At 42.0% G+C, this 20,462-nt stretch overlaps 1 protein-coding gene across 1 annotated transcript in view; it reads left to right on the forward strand.

Moving 5' to 3' along the window:
- The window catches only part of SKAP1 (src kinase associated phosphoprotein 1), a gene marked incomplete at both ends in the record, with an annotated part of 332,420 nt that overhangs the window by 36,312 nt on the left and 275,646 nt on the right, over window positions 1–20,462 (forward strand). The window contains one exon of the mRNA XM_080713532.1: window positions 1,279–1,384. Coding sequence (XP_080569658.1) covers window positions 1,279–1,384 — 106 coding nt within the window. The remainder of the gene's footprint in view (window positions 1–1,278; window positions 1,385–20,462) is intronic.

The raw sequence follows: 20,462 nt of genomic DNA on the forward strand, positions 1-20,462 counted from the left end.
TTATTATTATTATTATCATTATTTGGTACTGGTAATGAACCCAGGAGGCATTCTACTTCTGAGCTATACCCCCAGACTTTGCTTTTTGTGACACTGGGGATGGAACCCAGGGGGCACTCTACCTACAAGCCACACCCCTAGCCATAGTTTTTATTCTTTATTTTGAAACAGGGTGTTACTGAGTTGCAAAGTAGTAGGGGAGGCTATCCTCTATCCTTCCTCTGCTTTCAGCCTCCCAAATGCTGGGAGTACAAGCCTGTGCCCTCATGCCCGGCCCCAGCCTTTTTTATTTTTTATTTTGAAACTGGGCCTCTTTAAGTTGTTGAAGTGATCTGCCTGTCTCAGCCTCCCAAGTACCGGCATCACAGGCGTGCGGCACCACGCCTGGCCGAAACATTACCTAGATAGTAGATACGATACAGTTTCGCATGATAGGCACAACTTTTGGAGGCAGAAAAATTTAACCATATCACTTATACATTTTAGGAATGGCGAGCATTTTGTGCGGAATAAAAGCGTGTAGCTAGTATTCCCGGCCATTGTAATCGTTACCAATGCATTTTTGTCTTCTAAAAATGTGTATGCCCCTCAATTTTTTCCCTCCAGCAGCACACGATTCGTTTCGCCTCCTGTATTTCCATCATGTCCTGTCTTCTAATGCGCGCTCGCATCAATCGCACTTCCTGCTCGCGGACACATTTTTCTTTTCCGTGCTGGTTCCTTCACTGGGCCGCGCTGTCGTTCTCATCGATGAAGCCCCTGCTAATTAATGTTTCTCCTCCCAGCGCCTGCCCTTTTTGTTCTTGACTCTGCAGCTCAGCTCTATTTTTTAAAATTTCATCTCTAATTATGGCATTTCTTTCCTAGCTTCTGTTGGTCTGTGACCTTCTGTGACTTATTCACCATATTTATATTTTTATGGAATTGACGGCCCGCCCTCGGCCATCAGTGACAATTTGTCTGTAAATATATCTTTAAAATGGCCTGGGAGATGGTTTTGTCTTGTGCATAATATATTCCAGATTCATAGGAAAGCCTTAGATGATTAGAACATGTCATTTACAGGCACACATACCATTTCGGTTATTCTTTATTATTGTAAAATATACATAATACACAATTTGCCATGTTCACTCGTATGAAGTGTACAGTTCTGGCATTAAGTGCAGTGTTCTACAACTGTAAAAAACTTGGAAAGAAAACACTTCTCATTTCTTAATCCTGCTCTCTTATCACCGCCTCTTCTTTCCTGTTGACCATCTTTTTCGTTTCTTCTAGATGCTGAGGACTTCCTGGCGGAAGGTTTGAGGCGTGAGCAGCTCAGTGCTGGTGCACGGGAGTGCAGAGACCACATTCTGCGGGGTTTTCAGCAAATCAAAACTAGGTTCGTATAAACTGGTTGCATTATACTTCCTAAGCTTTAAACAATGTATAATCGGCAAACTATTTTTTTTGGGGGGGTGTTGTTATATTGGGGATTGGACTCAGGGGCAGTATGCCTCTGAGCCGCACCCCAGCCCATTTCTTAAAACTATTTTTTAAATTTTTTTATTATTATTATTATTATTATTTTGGTGGTACTGGGGTTCCTGGAAGCCCTTCTATATCCAGGCTACGCTCCCAGACCTATCTTTTTAGTTTTGGAAACAGGGTCTCTTAAGCCAGCGCGCGTGGCTGGCTTCGAACCTGCGCGATCCTCCTGTCTCCGCCTCCCAAACGCCGGGATTACAATCGTGGGCCACCACGCCCAGCGCTATTTTTTTAATTTTTGAAACAGGGTCTTGCTAGTTTGTTGAGAGGCTCACTAAGTTGCCGGAGCTGTCCTCGAACCTGTGATCCTCCTGTGTCGGCCTCTCACGTACTGGGATTATAGGTGCGTGCCACCACACCCAGCTCCAACTCAAGCAGAGTATAAATTGACCAAGTAAAACACAACTGTCAGCGTCCTTTATACTTAGTAGAAGCTTACTAAATACTAAGTTGAACTGAAGGCAGATAAGCATAGTGTCGCTTACCAGAATAAGAATAGTTTTATAATTAGGTGTCTTAAGATAATTATTCTACTTTTAGCTTTGGAAATTTATGTCTACCTTTATTGAACACTTTTGCATTTAACAAAAAATAGTGAAAGGTAAACATTTGTGCTTGTCCACATTACTAATGGGGAGATAATATGAGATGATCTTCATTATGTTTTGGTACTGATTTTACTTTCCTCTGTAACAGAAAACAGATTTATCCAGTCAATTCTGTCAACATATTGGAATCTTTTAGTCCCAGAATAGGTTGGAATATCATGCTCATTTTTTCTTTATTTCTTTTTCTTTTTCTTTCTTTTTTTTTTTTTTTTTTTTTGTGTGTGTGTGTGTGGTACTGGGGATTGAACCCAGGAACATTCTACCTCTGAGCTACACACCCAGCCCAATTTTATTTTCTACTTTGCAACAGGGTCTTGTTAGATCGATGACAGTCTCACTACTTGCTCAGGCTGTCCTCGAACCTGTGATCCTCCTGTGTCAGCCTCCCAAGTACTGGGATTACAGGTGTGTGCCACCCCTCCCGGTTTAGATCTTCCTTCTTTCCTTCCTTCTTTCCTTCCTTCCTTCCTCTCTCTCTCCCTTTCTTCTTTCTTTCTTTCCTTCTCTCTTCCTTTTTCTTCCTTCCTTCCTTCCTTCCTTCCTTCCTTCCTTTCTCTTTTTCTCTCTTTCTCTCTTTCTTACTTTGTTTTTTAAACAAGAATCCCTGTTCTAATTTGTGCATGTTAGAATGTGAGCCTCTGAGTAGTGCACACATGTGCTTGGGGAAAGAACAGATCAAGAATTTCCTTGAGGATATATTTCCTGATCACTTCTTGCTTGAAATGTGGTAACTAAATGAGGGTTGGGAATAAGTGGATGTTACCTTGGCATTTTCCAACCTCCTGGTGGTGTGATTCGGAATATTGAACAGAGAACTCTTAGCTTCTTCAGGGTTGTGGCTAGAATTTAATTTGCATGGTCGGCCATTCCCAGATTCTATTTTTATAACCCTCACTGGAACCCCTTAGAAGCAGGGAATTTTATCCTTTGGAAGGGCACAGCCAGAGTGTATTCCCTCCAGGAATGTGAGAGAACCTGACGAGATGCCCTGCTGGATCTTAATCGACCTTTCCTGCTGGCTAACTAAGCATCACTTTTACTCAGCAACCAGGGACTGTGTAATTATCAGCCTGGGCTGCCCTGAATAATTGAAACAAACAGAATGCAGACGATGGGAGCTTTTTGCAAAGGTGGGAATGGATACAATTTTTGGTAGACTGGAAGAGTGTTGAAAACAAACTTCTGAATGATGTTACGATGTTACTTCTTTTTTTCTTTGCTGTACTGTGGATGGACCCCAGGGGCATTGTACCTCTGAGCAACACCCCCAGCCCTAGGTTTTAGTCTTTTTATTTTTGAAACAGGGTCTCAGTGAATTGCAAAGGGCCTCGCTAGTAACTGAGATTGTCCGCGAACCACAATCCTCCGATCTCAGCCTCCCGAAGGCCGGGATTACAAGTGTGCGCCACCACGCCTGGCTATGATGTTACTTCTTGAGTAGATAAATTTAGGCTTAGTTGTACATATGGAGGCCTGGTTTGTAATCCATAGAGTTTGTTATGTTCACAAATTTGCCTCTGTACAGTGGGATTACTATAAGGATGGGATGAGGAGTAAAGGTGGAGTTACTTTAAATTGTATTGCAGGAAAAGGGTAGCCCTAAAAGGATGGGTATAGTGATTTTGTTAGTACAATCTGTGATAAGGAATACAAAAACAGTTTCACTGCATTTGAAGAGACGGATGAACAAGGAGGAAGTCCTCTTTCCTACATTTATATCACAGCAGTGAGACAGGTCCAAAATTTTTTTGTTTTGTTTTGTTTTGTTTTGTTTTGGGTGGTGCTGGGGAATGAGCCTAAAGGCATTCTGCCTTTGAGCTACACCAGCAGCCCTGTTTTATTTTTTATTTGGAAATAGGGTCTTGCTAAGTCGCTGAGGCTGCTTTGAACCTGAGATCCTCCTGTCTCAGTCTCCCAAGTACTAGAATTACAGGTGTGCACCTCCATGCCCAGCTTCTCAATTTTCACCTTAAATGGGTAATAAAATGCAAACTTGTAGTCACTCATTACTGTCATGTGTGTGTGTGTGTGTGTGTGTATGTGTGTGTGTGCGTAAGTGTAATTTTACATGCTGTTGTAGCACTCTACAACTGAACTACATCCCTAGCCCTGCATATTACTTCTCATTCTCTTTTGAAATGCACGCACACGCACGCACGTGCGCACGCACACACACACACATACACACACACACACAGAAACCACATATCTCACAGAGTAGAGAAGGCTCCTTGTGCTCAGAGTGTTCTTGTGGTCTGTGGGGTAGGCACTCAGGAAATAATCAACAGGAACTTACGGAAACATCTGCACGGTTGACAGGAGCTTTCTGTTCACTGATTTGTTGCAAGAAAGATGACATTTTATTTAGAATTTCATAATTATCAGATGGCGGAGGAAATGAGGAACCAGAAATTAGACTGTGAAAGAAAATAGAAAGGAGGATTTTCTCTGGCAAGCGGTTTGAAATGGCCTGATACCCATGCCTTCGATCACGATCCCATTATGGTGTGTAAAACATGTGTTTTCCCGCCTCCTCCTCCTCAGCTAGGACGGTCAGCGTTATGCGCTTGTGTGGATAGATGATAACTGGTTTGAGGGTACCGAAAACTTGCAAAATGCCACCCACGCCGGCTTGTGCTGTATGACAGTTACATATCTACAAAAACTGGTGTGAAAAGATATTTGGAAGTCATCGAACTTGAGAGTTAACTATGTTCAATTGCTGAGTACTATGAAAAGAATTTTTGAGCATCATTTAAAAAGTTTTCTCTTCAGTCATATTAAAGTCATAATATTTTAGGGGTTTGGTAAAATTTGAGGGCAAGAACCTGTCTAAAACGGTAACGGTACTCCAGGATTTATTTGAATAGTAGGGAATCTCTAGCCAGGTTATTTTGAAAATCAATTAGATAAATATAAATAGTGTGTGTGTGTTTACAACTTTCCACTCTATTGTCTCTTTGTTTCTGTTCCTTTCATTGTTTCTTCAACAATGTATTGCTGGAGAATGAAAAGGGTAAGAAGTAAAAATAGCCTGCTTCTGCTTCTTGGTAAACTCTAGGGGCTGATATATAATATATACATAATTTCCCTCCAACTCCTGTGACTGGTCCAGAATCCAGAAGTATCTGCTCCAGCTGTGGACTTACTGTAAGTTGGAGTGTCTGGCTCCAGCACCCCTCTTATGATGCCGTGTACCACCCTCTGTGTCTCAGTTGAGCAGAGGCAGTGATGGTCCTGTCAGGTGGGCCTCACATTTGCATCGTCTGTTTCTCAGCACAAGTGACTTAGCCATTCTCTCTCTTCCCAAACTTAAAAACGAAACTTAAAATTCTATCTGTATCTGTATCTTTAGTTGCATTCTTTTTTGGGGGGGAGGGGCTTCAACTGTTATCAAGGAAGGACACTGTTTTCAATATAAAACAAAACAAAAAGGTATTTCAAGGAAATGAAGCCCTGTTGGGGGTATGTGATGTCCTGAGCTGTGATTTTCTTTTTTTTTTTAAATATATACTTTTATTAGCTGGGCGTGGTGGCGCACGCTTGTAATCCCAGTACTTGGGAGGGTGAAACAGGAGGATCGCGGTTCGCGGACAGCCTCAGCTACTTAGTGAGGCCCTCTGCAACTTAGTGAGACCCTGTTCCAAAATAAAGGATAAAAAATAGGGCAGGGAGTGTAGCTTGGAGGTAGAATGCCCCTGGGTTCCGTCCCTGGTACCACAAAAATACATACATATACATACATTACATATATATACATACATACATGTTTTTCTTAGTGCACTGTAATCACATATCTTCACATACTGAAGTTCAGAGTGATAGTCCCGTCCATGCCCTTGGCACTTGTGAGCTGCTTCCTCCTGAAAACCTTCCCCCTAGAAACGAACGGCTTTCACATTCTGGGCCGGGGCTTTCATTGAGCTCTTTGGCAAATGCATAGGATGAGAACAGATGTGGGCTCCGTTTGCTTCGTGATGGTGGTCCCTGCAGGATTAGCTCCAGATGGGAGACACCTGGGAGGAAGCAGACATGATCTACACTCAGACACTTGATGCCGTCCTTACACATTTGGGGGAACAGTAGAGCATTTCTTAAGTGTTTGATCCCGTGGAGCCTGACAGCCGAATGTATTGATAGTGGGGGAGGGGATAAGAATAGAGGATATTTTTATTATCACGGTACGGATAAATTTGCTCTTGAAGGCGCTTTTTGGGACAACTAGCCATTTATATTTACCACTGGGTGTAAAGGCCAGAACCAATGGAAACAAACTTAGAGTATTGTTTTCCTTCTGTGAAACTTAATAATGCTAAAGGAACTCCAAAAAGAGACAAGTAGATTTACGGGATATTGAAAGGAGAAAAAAACAACAATAACAGAGAAATAACTTTGTATAGTAGTGTTATGGCGCAAACCCCACAGAATCCAGGACATTTAAAATACAGGCTGAAAGAATGCCTTGAACATGCCTCCTTACGGGTGGCTAGCCTGTTGGTCTGCATGAAACCTGATAACCTAGTGTAAACCTCATAAAAATATCTCTAACTTTCTTTGGAAATTTTAGATTTCGTATCCACTTAACATTGATTTAGTTTTAAAAGGAGATTTAGCTGGGCATGGTAGCACATGCTTGTAATCCCAGTACTTGGGAGGCTCAGACAGGAGGATCACAGGTGTGAGGGCAGCCTCAACAACTTAGTAAGGCCCTCCACAACTTAGTGAGACACTGTTTCAAAATAAAATAAAAAGTAAAATAGGACTGAGGGTGTAGCTCAGGGGTAGAATGCCTCTGGGTTCAATTCCTAATACCTCAAAAAATTAGATTTCATCTTAAGAGTATATATTTATATATTATTATATATTATCTAATATATATTATATATCTATATTATCTTGTATATGTATTATATATCTATGTTATATATCATATATCATATATATTTTACATATATACATATATGCAAAGGCATATAGCTAATACATTTATATTATAGCCAGAGAGATAAGGTGTCAGTCTGGTAAATTCTTGGGAGCGAGAGTTTTAAGGTAGTATTCTGTAAATATCATATTCTTTATCATGTAGACTTTTACTTTTCCTGAATGTTGGTTATAGAACTTAAAAACTGACAAAATAAAGCATATTTGAATGAAGTGTGCTCATCAAGAGAATGAACGTTTAATGTGCTATTCATACTTTTGTGTTAATCATAAGTTTAAAGGTTTGCTCATAATATTTCTTTCTGTTCTGTCATTTTGTTACTTAGACTGAGTTTGGGTGATGATGTAGAGGAGGCGGGAGGAGTAGGAGATGCTTGTGGGATTTATCTAGGTTTGAGTAACTCTGAAAGGCTCAGCATTCATAGCTGTCATTCAACCACATCTTGAACGTTAAAAATTCATTTCTTTTTTTTTTCAGTCTTATGCCTTCTTATCCTTAAAAATCAAGCAAAGAGCCGGGCGTGGTGGCGCACGCTTGTAATCCCAGTCCTTGGGAGGCTGAGACAGGAGGATTGCACAGGTTCAAAGCCAGCCTCAGCTACTTAGGCTCTCAGCAATTTAGTGAGACCCTGTTTCCAAATAAAATAGAAAATAGGGCTGGGAATGTAGCTCAGAGGTAGAAGAGCCTCTGGGTTCCACCCCCAGTACCGCAAAAAAAAAAAAAAAAAAAAAAAAAAGCAAAGAAGGGGAGGTAGCTCAGTGGCAGAGTGCCCGTGCCACCCTGCTGAGCATGAAGCCCTGGGTTTGTTTTTCAGTGCTGCAGAAACAAAAACCTCATAACTTCAGAGCTCTCTCTCAACTGATTTAGTTGTATTGCAAATTTCTGTACTAGTTTTCTGTATTCTGTGTATGTAGAGACTTCACAATTGTGTTAACGATTTTTGGGACTCTTCTTCTATAGGAGTGAGAGGTAACATTTATTGCTTTTATAGTCTGAAATGTTCAACAAATGAGATTGATTTGTCACCTGCCATTGGTTTTAGGCTTAACTTTTAGGACCTGGAAAAGAAGACTATCTGATTATGCATTTTCCTATGGCAAGTCTCTGTCCTTTCAAAGCAACCTTGAAATGTGTAATTCTCCCTTTAATTTCATGATGATTATTTTGCTTATTCTTTTACTTGGTGGGGGGTATCTTGGATTTGGTACTGGCTCCAAGATTAAATTGATCTGTTTTTTCTTTTACACTGGGCTATTGTAGTATTAGTGGGTGGAAGCTTCTCCCCTTGAGCATCCTATAAAATAAATACTTTATATGAAGATGATATGTAGCAATATTTTCATGCTAAGTAACAGGTGGATCTTTTCATCATTTATTTTTATTTTTTATTTCTTTGGGTGGTACTGGGATTGAACCCAGGGGCATTCTACCTCTGAGCTACATCCCCAGCCCTATTTTATTTTTATTTTGAAACAAGGTCTCATTAGGTTGATGAGTGTCTTACTACTTTCTGAGACAAATGTGTGATCCTCCCGTCTCAACCTCCCAAATACTGGATTACAGTTATGGGCCACCATGCTTGGCTCAGGTAGATTTTTTTTTTAAAAAAAAAGTTTAGATGAAGAAATTTGTTTCTTTGAAAACTTTATATTGAAAAATCAGAAAAAAAGGAGCCAGGAGTGGTGGCACATGCTTGTAATCCCAGTACTTGGGAGGCTGAGACAGGATGATGGCAGGTTCAGCTTCAGCTACTTAGCGAGGCCCTCTGCAACTTAGTGAGACTCTGTCAAAATAAAAAACAGGGCTGAGGGTGTAGCTTGGAGGTAGAATGCCCCTGGGTTCAATCTCCAATACCAAAGAAAAAATTTTAGATTATCTATCTATTATCTATCTATCTATCTATCTATCTATCTATTATCTAATCTATCATCTATCTGGTTCTGGAGATTGAACCCAGGGGCATTCTGCCCCTGAACGACAACCCTAACCCTTTTCATTTTTTATTTTTTTGGTGGTACTGGGGTTTCTGGAAGCCCTTCTACCTTCAGGCTACACTCCCAGACCTCTTTTATATTCTTTTTATTTGGAAACAGGGTCTCTTAAGCCAGCGTGGCTGGCTTCGAACCTGCGCGATCCTCCTCTCTCCACCTCCCAAGCGCTGGGATTACAAGCGTGCACCACCACTCCCGGCCCTAACCCTTTTTATTTTAAAACAGGGTCTCGCTAAGTTGCCAAGGCTGGCTTTAAACTTGTCATCCTCCTGTGTCGGCCTCCCAAGTACTGGGATTATAGGTGTGCACTACTGCAACTGGCTCTGGGATAATTATTTTTTCATCCAAGCATAGTCCTTCGTGGCTCATAGTAAATGTCTAACATTAAAACTGCACTTATAATATTTTAATGTCATATCCTTAACATTTTAGATTGAAGTTCAGAAAAGTGCATTTTAAGGGAATATTAGATTACTTACAATGAGGTCATATATAATTATTCTTCCCGGTACTGAGCCTTTAAATAGAAAGGCATGTTCTACCAGGAGAAAAAAAGAATTTTAAAATGTGATATAAAAGACAGGTAAGTAGCCGAGTGTGGTGGCGCACGCTTGTAATCCCCGCTCTTGGGAGGCTGAGACAGGAGGATCGCGCAGGTTCAAAGCCAGCCTCAGCTACTTAGTGAGGCTCTCAGCAACTTAGTGAGACCCTGTTTCCAAGTAAAATATAAGATAGGTCTGGGATTATAGTCCGGAAGTAGAAAGCCTCTGGGTTCCACCCCCAGTACCACCAAAAAAAGGGGGGGGGGCAAGTGAACTAAATAGACATTTCACAAAAGAAGAAATTCAGATGGCCAATAAATGTATGAAAAAATGTTCAACATTGTTAGCAATAAAATCAATGCAAATCAAAACTACCCTGAGATTTCACCTAACTCCAATTAGAATGGCAATCATTCAAAACACAAGTAACAAATGCTGGCAAGGGTATAGAGAAGTAGGAACTCTAATACATTATTGGTAGGATTGCACATTAGTGCAGCCACTTTGGAAAATAGTACGAAGTATCCTCAGAAGAATGGGAATGAACCCACCATATCATCCAGCAATACCACTTCTGGGTATCTGTCCAAAAGAATGAAAACCAAAATACCACACTAATGCTTATAAATTCATGTTCAAAGCTGCATAATTCACAATTTCCAAACTATGGGACCAGCCAAGATGTCCATCAACAGATGCATGGATTACAAAACTATGGGACACGTACAGAATGGAATTTGACTCAGCCATAAAAAAAAGAACAAAATTACATCGTTTGCTGAGAAATGGCTGGAACTGGAGAACATGATGCTAAGTGAGATGAGAGTCACAAAAAGTAAAAACTTGGATGCTCTTCCTAATATGTGGAAGCTAGGGAGAAAAGGGTCATAAAAGGAACTCTAGATGAAGAAGGAGAAACCATAGATGAGCAAATAAGGCAGTCTTAGCTGCAGGGGATGGGAGAGGGGAAGAGGTAAATTCCCTAATGGACATGCCGTACATTCATGAACAGATCAAAGTCAAGCATGAGAAGGAGGGAGGGGGAGGGAATGGGGTGGGAATCGGGGAAGGGCTAAGTGAGTGATGTGTGGGTGTGTGCCTCCACCATCTTGTACCCCATTGAGATGTATGACTACAGGGCACCAATTAAAAAAAGGAACTGTCAACAAATATTGAAATCTAGTTAAGTGCATGCAATCCAAGGTGTTTAGGGATGAAGTGTACTGCTACTTGCAGTTTATTCTGAAATGCATAAAAAAATAAGATGGCTGAATGAATGGCTGGCTGGCTGGCTGGGTGAGTGGGTGGGTGGAAAGCTACTCAAGACAAATGCAATAAAATATGAATTACAGAGTTTGGGTGTAAGTAGATAGGAAAGTTCTTTTAAGTTCTATGCATATTTGAAATGTGGCCTCAAATAATGTTGCAAAAAAATATATGATTTGACTTAGCCATTTAGAAACCATGGACTTCACTCTGGTTTCAGAAAACCATAGACTTTCTCAATTTGAAAATGTAGTAATATTATGTTTGCGGGTTTTTTTTAGAATGATAGTTTTCTAGAAGTAGCTTTATTATCTTTAGATGACACTGAACTCAGGGATAATCTTCTAGTTATTTCTGACCCAATAGGAAGTAGCTAACTTTTATACTTCTTTGAAACTTCTAGGCCAGCAATTATTAGAGGCTGAAATTCAATTCAAACATTCTGCCCAAGAGATTCTGAAATTTTGATTTTTTTTTTAGAAAGGCAATTTCTGACTTTTCTCATAAATTTGATAAAAGGAGAGCTAATATGAGATTGGTAGTCCAGTAGGAAATGGAACTCAATTTTACATTTTTTAAATCATTTTGTGGTATTAAAAATGACAGAGGTTAGAAACAAAGCTCTTATTCTTTTATTGAACTAGAATTGAAAGTGGCAGAAAATCATTTTGGCCCGAGTGCAGTAAATGTTATCACTAAAACATGTTCAGGGGATATTAGGACAGTCTCTCAAGCACCGGAGACAAAAGTGCACGGAACAAGAACTGATTTTTCTGTCCTTATCTTGAAATTATTAGATGTGTGGGAGATGAAAGTATCTCAGCTCTAAGAGGACAGGGAACAGAGTATGTGTTGAAAACTGATAATGTCTCCATTCTGGAGAGGTGAAATAGAGAGGATGTGGTGGCACAGTGGCTCTCACTCGGGGGCAGGCACAGCGGGAGGAAGTTGACAGGGACCGCAGGGTCGGGGCCTCAGCCAGCCCCAGGCCTGAGGGCGCCAGGCCCAGAGACTGCGACCCACGCTTGTGCAGGATCCTGAGCTGACGCAATAGCTAGGAAGCAAGGGATGTTATTCACTAAGAGAGTCTGAAGATTTTATTTAATGAGATTAAACTGGAGCTCTTAGCAGCTACTTTATTTTGAGACTCCTGTAGGAGAGAAATTTTAAGTCCATTTGGGACAAACCCATCATTTTTGAGTGTGCGGTGTGATTATGCTTCAGAATTTTGTGTAAATGAAGCAGGTTGGTAGGCATATGTTTGCTGATCCTAAAATAATTAAAATTCAAAGTAAGTAAGACTCTTGTGAAATTGAGTTTCCAGGCCCCAGCCAGTGTTCTACACTACCATATGGCAAAACTAGAATTAATTGCGATTCCCAGTCTCTTATTCTTTTACTAAATACTCAGGTGCTCTGTTTGAAATATTAGACGTTCCACAAAAGTATTTAATCACACGAGATAGCTATTTGGCAAGTTCATGAAGGTAGTGTGTGTAGGTAACAGTTGCTTAGAGGAAAAAGCCCGTTAAGAAGTTGTCTAGCTTCCCTCCCCAATCTCCCACTTTCTGATTTTTTTAAAATTAGGAAACAGATAGAGGAGTTAGCATGAAAGGGATGAAAGAGGCTTGGGTAAATAGAAAACATAAAGCAAGGGGTTTTCTTTGCTAGTTTTCAGCTTCTTGATATTCCAAGTAGAGTCTCACCATGAACCGCAACTGAAAGCGCCACTGGAAGCTTGTTGGACATGCAGACACTCGGGCTCCGTGGAAGCAGACCTGCTGAATCAGAACCTGCATCTTAATAAGATTCCAAGGTCATTTGTATGCACATTAACATCTGAGAGACATTTCTCTGACACATCAAACACACTGTATTTATTTTAAATTCAGTTTCTCGGAATTCAGAATACATATTTCTGGAGATAAGCTCTTTAAAGGCAGTGGATAGTCTTAGATCTATTTTTTTTTCTTAAAAAAACTCTAGCACGGTGCTGGCATATGGCAGCAGTTCATCAATGGATGGTGAGACTTGTTATATAAATATGTTTTCAGGTCCCAGGCAAGATCTTAAGACAAGAGACCCTCTTTATTTGAAATTTTACTATTCAGTAGTCCTACATTAGTCTTCCCCAGAAATAAAGATGTTTTCTTCTTAACCGAGTGTAAGAGAGGGTATCCATCTCTTCAAATGTCTCCTGGAATAACATTTCTCTGACATTCTAATTGAAATTGTGATAAAAGGTTATGGGACTGCTGAAGACCTATTGGAGTTCCTAGGAGCAGAGATGCCAGCCTTCCCAGCTGTCTTGGGGAGCCGTCACCAGCCATCCTTCTTTGGCATCCTCCTCCCTCTTCAGCGTGGCACATCCTCGTCTCCTCCATCTGGCATGGTTGCCTTCTCACCGATGACTGTCCTTCAGCTCTGTTTCCTATGTTCTCTAGAACCCGTGTCCTGTGATCAGCACACCCCACTGGATCCCCAACCTCTTTTCTCTGTCCATGCCTAACTAAAAATTGGCTTTCCTGCAAGACACTGTTTGGCTTGCAACTCTCTTAAATAGCATTTGCTGGTTCTTCAGAAGGGCTGTTGGTATTGTCCAAGCTTCTTGAAGCTACTTTTAGACTTCTGCTATTTGAGCTTGTCCAGAACCTCTCCTGGTGTGAGATTTATCTCCGTGGCTTTGAAATACTCTGTCCCTTGTCATCTCTTGAGCTCAGAGCCTCTCCTCACATTCTGTGAGGACTGAAGTGTCTGCCCACCTTTGTCATCCTCATACCACGCCTGCTGCCGTGTCTCCGCTTAGCCTTCCCCTTGCATCACATCTCTCCAATCAGCCTGCAGGGATGCTCAGAGCTTTCCCAAGATTGAACCCCCCCCCCCAATATCCTATAGGGTGATCCGTTCTCTCGCTTCTGTCCTGTGTCTCCTCCTGTATGCGCTACTGGGGATGGAAACCAGGGGCTTTTGACCTCCGAGCTACACCCCCAGCCCTATTTTTTATTCTTTATTTTGAAACCGGGTCTCACTGAGTTGCAAAGGGCTTCACTAAGTAGCTGAGGGTGTCCGCGAACCGCGATCCTCCTGTCTCAGCCTCCCAGATGCTGGGATTATAAGCATGTGCTACCACCCCCGGCTTCACAAGCCAAAATTTTGAAACAGCAGCTTAGACTAGAAATTTCTGGTTTCCTGTTCTCTGGTCAAGCCTTGGTCATTCTTTGGTCTCCTCTAATCCAGCTTCTTAGCAAGTTGTTCCTGCCAAAGTACCAGCCACTCTCAGATTGCCACAACCAAGTGACACTTTTCCTGTTTGTTGTACTTGGATTTTTCTACAACACATGACACCACTGTTCATTTCCTTTTTCTCAAAAATTTATAAAAAAAATCTCTTTTACCATTGATTCCCATGATGATAGTCTCTCCTGATTTTTCTTCTTCCGTGTATGTGTGCACACGCACATATATATATAACATTTATATTTATACGACATATATATATATATATATATATATATATATTTCTCTAGCTTGAGCTCATCTGTGATCCCACCCTCCTCCTGTTGTTCCTCGGGCTTTACTCTTTCTTTCCTCTCTGTCCCTTCCTAGGCATTACATACATGTCCATCGCTCCACAGCTTCTCCTGTCCATGGCTCCCAGTTTCCCAGCTCAGCTGCAGTTCTGCGCTGAGAGCCTGTTTGATAGCTTACCCCAGGTGTCTTGTGGTGCCCCTGACCTCACCCTGCTGGATGCCTGCCGCGCAGCCACCCCCATCCTTGCTTGACAGCAGAACCCTGCTAGTGCAGGGATAAATCACAACGTGGAAGTCATTCTGCTTTGCCAGTGGTTGGTCTAGGGCTTTTATAAAACAGAGTTGGCTACAGATATGTGAGGAGAAGACTTCTGATTGGCTCTCATAGGACACCCTTCCACCTGGGAGACAGCAATACCTGGAAATGCGTCAGCCACCCCAAGACACTCCAAGGTGTGAGAGCAGAAAGCTGCCCAGAGACTGGGTCCTTCGTGCCACCGTCGGGGCCCACACCAGCTCTGGAATCACCTGACTCCAAACTTTTTGCTTTGTGGGAAAAATACACTTCTACTTGTGTAAGCCCTTGTCGGTCAAGTTTTCTGTTACCAGGAGCCAGAAGAATCCGGACTGCTCGAGGGTCCAGCACTGGCCTCATTTGAACATTCCATCTCATCTGCTGGAACATTCCAGTCTTCCTCTGCTTTCTCCAGGCCCAGGCCACCCGGCAGGACCCTGGGAGACCTCCCTGACCTCTCTTCACTTCCCGCACCCGTTGTCCAGGCCTACTGCTGCCCCACGCCACCCTGTCCTCTCACGTCTGTCTCTCCTGCTGCTGGCTAGCCATGAGCTTTCACAGAGCACGACTTGAGCATGACAGAATGCCCTTTTCTGGTTTTCTGCCTCCAGCCTGTCCCTATTCCAGTTTATTTTGCTCCCCCATCCTCTTGAAAGAGAAAACACACACACAATGATAATTTAATCATTCACGTTATGGGAGATTTATTGATGTAGGATGATAAAGATGTACTATAAATGAAAAAGTAGGTTAACAATACATGAAATCTCATGGAGAAAATGCCTGGAAAAAATATACAACAAACTGTTAATAGCAGTGGTCTCTGGCAAGTGGAATTTGATGATCGTTAATGTCTTCTTTTTGTTTATTGGTGTTTTCTCTCTGCGGTGAATATATATTTAATCATGTTACCAATAGCAGAGTTTTTCCTGTTTTAAAAAGGGATAGATATTTAAGAGATTTAAGGGTATTTGGTTTTCCGGTGGGAAAGAAGTTGATACCGAGGGGGAAAGAGATATGAAAAGAAGAAATTGGGCCTTAATTGGGCAGCTTGGCCTGGGGTCACTTCTGTGCAAATACACAGCTATATTTTGGAAGTGTTTTATGCTATGCTTAAACATACACAAGAAAGTAAAATTATTTTTGAGCCATATAAAAGATGACAGTTCTTTGAGTTCTTTCTGATGTTTTTTCTAAAATATGTCTTTTTTAAAATGAAGGAAGTTCACTCGCAAGGTCTTTGTTAGATGAGGTATCACAGACTGGGAACAACCTCTGTTTCTTAGATGTTACCCCTTTGAACTGCTCTGGACTGACACAGGATGCAATTTTCACTAAGAAAGGATTATCTACACTCCATGCGCCTATTTAGTCAAGCATTGGTATTTGTTGGACCACTTTTCCAAAGTGATGGCACTTGAGTAAACCATCCGCTTCCTGCTTCTCAACACATCAGTCACGATGATGGATGGTCATAAAGAGAAATGGAATCCACAGAGAGCAGGGCGAGGGTAACAGCAGTTAAGGTGTCTGCCCTTTTTGTACGTTGTGCATGATACCAGGTGATCACGACCATGGCACCCATGGATCAAGACAGATCCTTATCTTCCAAGGAGTTCTGGGACCCGTGAGTGGCCGGACTCATGGGCAGTCAGCGTGCAGCCCCCGCCCACAGGTGCCACTTTGATATGTGCCTGGACTTCCATGGGACATTCATTCGGGTTTTCACAGCCTCTTTCAAAATACAGATTCACACTGGGCGTGGTGGCGCACGCTTGTAATCCCCGCGCTTGGGAGGCAGAGACAGGAGGATCGCGCAGGTTCGAAGCCAGCCGCGCGCGCTGGCTTAGGAGACCCTGTTTCCAAATAAAAATGTTAAAATAGGTCTGGGAGTGTAGCCCGGAGGTAGAAGGGCTTCCAGGAACCCCAGGACCACCAAATAAATAAATAAATAAATAAAAATACAGATTCACCGGGAGAGGGAAGAGACTTTGAGTTGTTCAGTTGTTCAGTTCATCATCCCTATTCAATGATTAATCCTATTCAGTGATTTCCTTCTAACTCTTGGTTAAGGCAGCTGTGGCAAGAAAACTCAATGGCCAGGACGTTTGTTGAACCACTGTTTTAGGCAGTGTACAGTGCTAGGTATCCTGAGCTGTTCCCTACGCCCAGAGAAATAAGACACGTGTCCTTTGCCATTTTATTTTATTTTTCACTTTTATTGAGGTATAATCAGCATGTGAAATACCGTACATGAGTAATGCATACAATTTGGTGATCTAAGCACTTTTCAGAACTCTATGTCTCTGGGAAAAGCCATTCTAAACAGCTTTAATATTTATTTATTTATTTATTTATTTATTTATTTATTTATTTATTGCGGAACTGGGGGTGGAACCCAGGGGCATTGTACCTCTGAGCTACATCCCCAGCCCTATTTTATTTTTAGTCTTTTTATTTTTTGAAACAGGTCTCACTGAGTTGCGAAGGGCCTCACTAAGTAGCTGAGGCTGTCTTCTGGTCTCCGCCTCCCGAAATGCTGGGATACCACGCCCGGCTCTAAACAGATAGCTTTTATGCTTCAACTTTTGAAATGTGATTGACTTGTAAATTAGGGACTATACTTACTCTACTCCAGATCTGTTAACAAGATTCACTCGATTTTTAAAGCTGACCCAGACAACTTATCCATTACTTGGTTTCATTCGGAAAATACATTTCAAGAGCCAAACACCTGAAAATGAACATCTATCTGGGATAGAGTTTATGCTTGAACTGGGGGCTGCCTTTTAAACTTTTTCTTAGTAGAGAGCATTGGTAAAATATGTCTCCTATATAGAGTTTTTTTATTCTCTCTAAACTTGTCCCATTATATTAATTGCCAGGGGATCATGTATAAAAGTACAGATTTCTAGGACTCTGCCTTGGAGATGCGAATTCTCTAGGTCTTGGGTAGACACTGGGAATTTATGTTTCTATAGATTTCCAAAGAATTCTCAAGACCAGGAAGACATGTAAAAATCCTTAACAGAGTCGGGCATGGTGGCGCATGCTTGTAATCCCAGCATTTGGGAGGCTGAGACAGGAGGATCATGGTTCATAGGCAGCCTCAGCTACTACTTAGTGAGGCTCTTTGCAGGTTAGTGAGATCCTGTTTCAAAATAAAGAATAAGAAATAGGGCAGGATGTATAGCTTGGAGGTCAAACGCCCTGGGTTCCATCCCCAGACCCACACACACACAAAAAAAATCAGGAAATTGCAGGGGTTTTTTGGCCATAAGAGGCTACTCTCTTAGTATGATTGGGGAGTAATTGGTAAGAAACTTTTACCAGCCGAGCTTAGGACCAGCTAGTAGCTGACAGCATCTCAACTTGCCTCTGGGGGCAAAGGGGATATGTTTATATTACTGTTTTTTGTGCATCACTGTGACCTGACATTCTGATAGTGGGGAATCCCTCAAAGTGGGGCAAAACTGGGAGTCCTGGGATTGACTGGTTGATAGTGGTTGAACTGCTGGGAACCTCGGGTCTGTATTGATACAGCCACAGGATTGGTCACATAGTTACTGGCCTTTAGATCAAGCCCATTCCATTCTTCATGATATGGAATGATTGATACTTCATGTAAGGACTTAACTATGACTGCTGTGGTTCTGTACAAAGGCATCAACGGAAAAGAATCTTATACTATAAGGAAAAAAAGCGAAGTCAAGGCCAAGGCAAAAGTCTAGAATAAATAGGTTGGTATGAATGTAGGAAAACTGTAAAATAACTTAAAAGCGACTTTTAGATTTCTGTGTACATCCCAGTTTTCAACTGGGAGAAAGTATACACAGAAAAACACGTTTTTATGAAAATTTTCTTAACTTACTACAGCTCTTTGCTTACCAGGAGGAACCTGCTTTCTAGGTGCTCTTTTTGTTTATGTATTCAGATTTTGGTATAATGTGAATGAGTGGAATAATATTATGTCTTTAATTAGGATTCCATTGTCATTTTTCAATTAATATGTGTCAGTAGCTTTGGCGTTCGTATTAAATCATTTTCTTCATGAGAGCTTTTAATGAGGAAGCAAATTGATTGTATTTATATATTGGATCCTTGCCACTACGATGTGTATTCGGTCGTATCCTTTGAAGGATATTTTTGCTGGTCACCTTGTAGTTAGTCTTTGAAGCCAGAATTTTGGGAAAAAGTTCTTTGTTTGGAGGAAGATTTTAATTTTAAAAAAGCATTCATATTTTTATCTTACTTTCCTTCCTCCTTTATTTTGCCCTCTTGCTTTTGTGTGAGTAACTGAGAGGAAAGTGAAGGCACCTAATGCCCCCTTCACGTTGCTCACAGAGCCTCTGCCGGCTTCTCCGGCATGGTCTTGTCTTCTCTCTTTGTATAAGTACCGCGCACTAACCAATTACGCCGCTGGAGCACGCGGTTTTCTCCTCTCTCCGAAATGGACTCTCCATTCTACTCATTCTCAGCTAAGAGAACCCCCGCTGTTTCTGACTTAGCAAGCATTTACTGAGTGCAAGCTCTGTGCTACTTCTTGAGGGTATAGCAGGTGTATAGCAGGTGTATACACAGTACAGCAGGTGTCCACAGGTGTGCTGGGAGAGCGAAAGGAGGTAGAGATATGATTCCTGGGTTTTCATTTGGGCGGATAGTGACGTCATCCATTAAAATAGGGGACGCGGGAGTAGGAGAGGCCTGGGACGTGTGGGACCAAGGGCAGTTCTACTCCTGAGAGAAGAGGACATCATCACTTACTGAGAACCAATGATATCACCCACTTCTGAAAGTTTTAATTGATGATTACATTATTTTAATTATTCATATATTTAATTACAGTTAATTCATATATTTAATTATTTAGTAAGTGCAGACACTCTAGGCAAGTCTGTAGCCATCGGTCTCTTTCCTGGTCAGCCTGAGTTCCAGGATCCACCCCTCCAGTCTCCTCTTACTCTCACAAGCCTAAAAAAACCCTAGCCTTGTGTCTGTTCAACTGCCCAACTTCTCTATATCTCAGCAGCTAATCAGTACCGGAGAAAAATTATACAGTCAAATCACCGCCACAGTAAATCTTAGTCTCCAACCTCAGCTGAACCCTTCATGGCGCCTGGCAGCGCGTTATGGGCTCCACGTCCGTAGCCTTTTCAGCTCTGCTTGATGTCCCCTCCCACAAGTCTTTGTCAGTCTCTACCCATCACGTCATCTTTCACTCTTTGTATGACATCAAAGAAGAGACAGGATTTTAGGCTGCCGCCTACACTGCATCCTGTCCTGCTCCCTCCTCAAACGTATCTGCTCTGGGTGCTAAGCTGGGACCCTGGCGTCTGCTCTACTCAGGGGCCTGGCCTCTTTCTGCATCCGGCCTGGCTTCTCTGTGACCCTCCCCTTCCTCCCCTGCCAGACTTCTATCTGATCCCAAGCCCTCCCTCAACAGTCCTTATCTGCAGGCAGAGACAGGTTCTAACATCACTCACATCCGGGCTCTTCTGGTCCCGGTTTTTACCACTTGTGTGTTCTGGGCCAGCATTGCTTCTATATAGTTTGACCGTTTCGGCTGAAATGGCTCACAGTTAAAGTTTCCCGTGCTCTTAGGCCCACACACGGCGTCTGGCGAATAGTGGAGCTTTATTAACCTTGCTGCTGCTGAGTGAACGCAGGGTCCAGAAGTGGGCATATGGAGGGCGTGTTCACTCGTTGACGTGGAGAAGTCCGCCGTGCCTTGCTGAGCCCCGATAACCAGTCCAGCCTAG

Source organism: Muscardinus avellanarius (genome assembly GCF_963383645.1).
Source record: "Muscardinus avellanarius genome assembly, chromosome: 16".
Taxonomy (NCBI): Eukaryota; Metazoa; Chordata; class Mammalia; order Rodentia; family Gliridae; genus Muscardinus; species Muscardinus avellanarius.